The 3,788-nt window shown below is 39.0% G+C and overlaps 1 protein-coding gene across 1 annotated transcript; it reads left to right on the forward strand.

Annotated features, from left to right (window-relative positions):
- Nucleotides 1-81: 81 nt before the first annotated feature.
- LOC124444605 lies at nt 82-3,038 on the forward strand. Its single transcript, XM_046995219.1, has 2 exons — nt 82-117; nt 1,857-3,038. Exons 1-2 carry the CDS (start codon nt 82-84, stop codon nt 3,036-3,038), a joined length of 1,218 nt encoding a protein of 405 aa, XP_046851175.1.
- The last annotated feature ends 750 nt before the right edge of the window (nt 3,039-3,788 follow it).

Genomic DNA, 3,788 nt, shown 5'->3' on the forward strand with positions numbered 1-3,788 from the left:
AGTGACAGTTCTTAACAGCTAGAGAGAGTAGTTTTCAAATTCTGTTGCAGTGAGTCCGTTGAAGTACTGGTGGTTGTTAAAATGCTTTGGATATTATGTGGATGGTTTCGTCAACAGGTATGTTGGTAAATAGGATACGACATCAAAACTAGCAAGGACAACATTACTGGAGTTGATATCGCAGTTTAGGATTTCTTCAACAAACGAGAAGAGTCTTTGATGATGAGGTTGCTTATAGTGAAGGGTTTTAGGGTGGGATGAGAAGCTTTGCTAGATTATACGAATAGTGATTAATGGAGGAAAGAATGGGTCTGAGAGGGTTTAGGAAGGCCATATAATATACCTATTCGTGAACCAGTAGGGTAAAGTTCTTTGTACGTTTCTTGCCGATAGATTTGGCATCTTTCAACTTTTAATAAAGATTTCACTTGATTTTCTCGTTGTAAAGTGACTTTGACTGGATCTCCATTAAGAGCTTGAAACTTTGTAGTGTCAGATAAGAGTGTCCATTTTCTTTGTGTAGTCGTCTTTGTTAAGTATAACGATGCCATTTCCTTTGTCAGGTTTAGTGATAGGATAGTTCTGTCGTTTTAAATTATTTAAAATGTTCAAGTCTTCTGTGAATATAGAAAAGGTGGTGGGCTGTAACTGGAAACCTGAGTGAGCAATGTCTTTTAATTTGCATTTGATCGAGTCTGGAAAAATCCTGATGATTCATTAACAGGTTCTCGTTTGAGACGGTTGTAGAGTTTTCAAAGGGTGTTAAGAAGGTGCAAATGTTTAACTTTTCGGTGGATGGAAAAGTTTAAGCCTTGAAAGGATTTCTTTCTCTCTGTCAGTAATGAGGCGGTTTGAGAGTTGAACACCACTTTATCAGGGTCGATTGGGATGTTGTTGTCATGTTTGGAAGTGAGACGGAAAAGTTGCGATCTGGATATGTTGATGTTGCGTTAGTTTTCTTGAATTTTCACGATCGGAGCATTCTTAAGTGTATAAAGTCAATTTGGAGATTAGTAACGCCAGGTTGGAGTGTGCTTGTGTTATGTGCTGAGAGGACGCGTATACGACGTGTTTCCTGTTTATTTCTTCTTGAAGGAGTTTATTTTGGCATTGGCGATAAGCGCAGAGTTTGTAAGCGACGATTTGCACTGAACCACAGGATCTTGGTATCACAAGCGCTTTCTGCATGTCGTAAGAAAAGTCGAGTTTTGCTTTCTATCGGTTCAAGTCGTTGGAATTTTCTAAATGCTTCGAGTGCTCCATTATAGCGATGATTTAAAATTGTAGCGAGACTTGCCGAGCGGAAATCGAATACGTGTGATAAAATTAATGCCCAACATAAAGTTCTGATTGTTTCACAGAAATAGACCGAAAAAAAATTGTAAAATTGAAATTTATTGTGACGTTTCGTCTTGAGTAAAGACGAAACGTCACAATAAATTTCTATTTCTATGGCTCTAATCAGAACTTTATGTTGGGCATTAATTTTTATCACACGTATTCGATTTCCGCTCGGCAAGTCTCTCGCTACAATTTTAAATCATCGCTATAATAATGGAGCACTCGAAGCATTTAGAAAATTCCAACGACTTGAACTCAAGCTAGGAAAAGCAAAACTCGACTTGGATTTTCTTACGACATGCAGAAAGCGCTCTGTGATACCAAGATTCCTGTGGTTCAAAGTAGCTAGTCGTCGCTTACAAAACTCTAGCGCTTATCGCCAATGCCAAAATAAACTCCTTCAAGAAGAAATAAACGGGAAACACGCTCGTATACGCGTCCTCTCAGCACAATTAACACAAGCACACTCCAACCTGGCGTTACTAATCTCCAAAATTGACTTTATACACCTTAAGAATGTCTCCGATCGTGAAAATTCAAGAAAACTAACGCAACATCAACATATCCAAGATCGCAAACTTTTCCGTCTCACTTCCAAACATGACAACAACATCCCAATCGACCCTGATAAAGTGGTGTTCAACTTCTCAAACCGCCTCATTACTGACAGAGAGAAAGAAATCCTTTCAAAAGGCTTAAACTTTTCCATCCCACCGAAAAAGTTAAACATTTGCACCTTCTTAACACCCTTTGAAAAACTCTACAACCGTCTCAAACGAGAACCTGTTAATGAATCATCAGGATTTTTTCCAGACTCGATCAAATGCAAATTAAAAGACATTGCTCACTCAGGTTTCCGAAGTTACAGCCCACCACCTTTTCTATATTCACAAGAAGACTTGAACATTTTAAATAATTTAAAAAACGACAGAACTATCCTCATCACTAAACCTGACAAAGGAAATGGCATCGTTATACTTAACAAAGACGACTACACAAAGAAAATGGACACACTCTTATCTGACACTACAAAGTTTCAAGCTCTTAATGGAGATCCAGTCAAAGTCACTTTACAACGAGAAAATCAAGTGAAATCTTTATTAAAAAAGTTGAAAGATGCCAAATCTATCGGGCAAGAAACGTACAAAGAACTTTACCCTACTGGTTCACGAATAGGTATATTATATGGCCTTCCTAAAATACATAAATGTAACATCCCTCTCAGACCCATTCTTTCCTCCATTAATCACTATTCGTATAATCTAGCAAAGTTTCTCATCCCACTCCTAAAACCCTTCACTATAAGCAACCTCATCATCAAAGACTCTTTCTCGTTTGTTGAAGAAATCCTAAACTGCGATATCAACTCCAGTAATGTTGTCCTTGCTAGTTTTGATGTCGTATCCCTATTTACCAACATACCTGTTGACGAAACCATCCACATAATATCCAAAAGCATTTTTAACAACCACCAGTACTTCAACGGACTCACTGCAACAGAATTTGAAAAACTACTCTCTCTAGCTGTTAAGAACTGTCACTTTATCTTTAACGGGAAAATGTATCAGCAAATTGATGGTGTGGCTATGGGCAGTCCATTGGGCCCTCTCTTTGCTGATATATTCATGTCCTTTCACGAAAAATCCTGGCTTAATAATTGTCCCTCTTCATTCAAACCACTACTTTACCGACGCTAAATTGACGACTGTTTTTTACTTTTTCATTCCCCCGATCACGTCCCTCTCTTTCTTGACTACCTGAACCGACAACACCCTAACATCACATTCACATCTGAAGTCGAACAAAACAGAAAGCTCTCATTTCTTGACATTGATATCTCTCGTACTAATGGAAAATTCACCACTTCCGTCTACCGCAAACCTTCTTTCACTGGCCTCTTCACTAACTTCCACAGCTTCATCCCACTTACTTACAAACTTTCATTAGTCTCCTGCTTACTTCACCGCATCTTCAATCTTTGCTCTACTTACGAAAATTTTCATACACAACTCGAATTTACCAGAAAGTCACTCACCAAAAACGGTTTTCCTTCACGTATAATTGACCAAATCACACGTCGCTTCCTTAACAACACCTTTGCCCCTAAACCACCTGTCTTGACTGCTCACAAAATGCCCATCTATTTCTGTCTTCCTTTCACCGGCATACACTCCCTTCAAATTCGCACACAAATCAATAACCTTTGTGCTGCAGCCTTCCCACATATATCCATTAAATTTGTTTTCCGCCCTTCTCAACGCATCTCTTCTTTCTTCCCCTTTAAGGACAAAATTCCCAAACCTCTGAGATCTGGTGTAGTCTATTTATTCAAGTGTCGAAGCTGCAACGCTTCGTATGTGGGTCAAACCACACGTCATCTACACACCAGATTTTCGGAGCACTTGGGAATATCCCCCCTTACAGGCAACCAAGTTTCCCACCCAGCA

This window comes from Xenia sp. Carnegie-2017, unplaced genomic scaffold (genome assembly GCF_021976095.1).
Source record: "Xenia sp. Carnegie-2017 unplaced genomic scaffold, XeniaSp_v1 HiC_scaffold_21, whole genome shotgun sequence".
NCBI lineage: Eukaryota > Metazoa > Cnidaria > Anthozoa > Malacalcyonacea > Xeniidae > Xenia > Xenia sp. Carnegie-2017.

Bases quoted from the DNA above. Each gene is read 5' to 3' on its own strand.
- LOC124444605 (XM_046995219.1), top strand. From the start codon at position 82: ATGCTTTGGATATTATGTGGATGGTTTCGTCAACAG. The intron at 118-1,856 runs GTATGTTGGTAA...ATACACCTTAAG, and splicing joins GTGGATGGTTTCGTCAACAG to AATGTCTCCGATCGTGAAAA.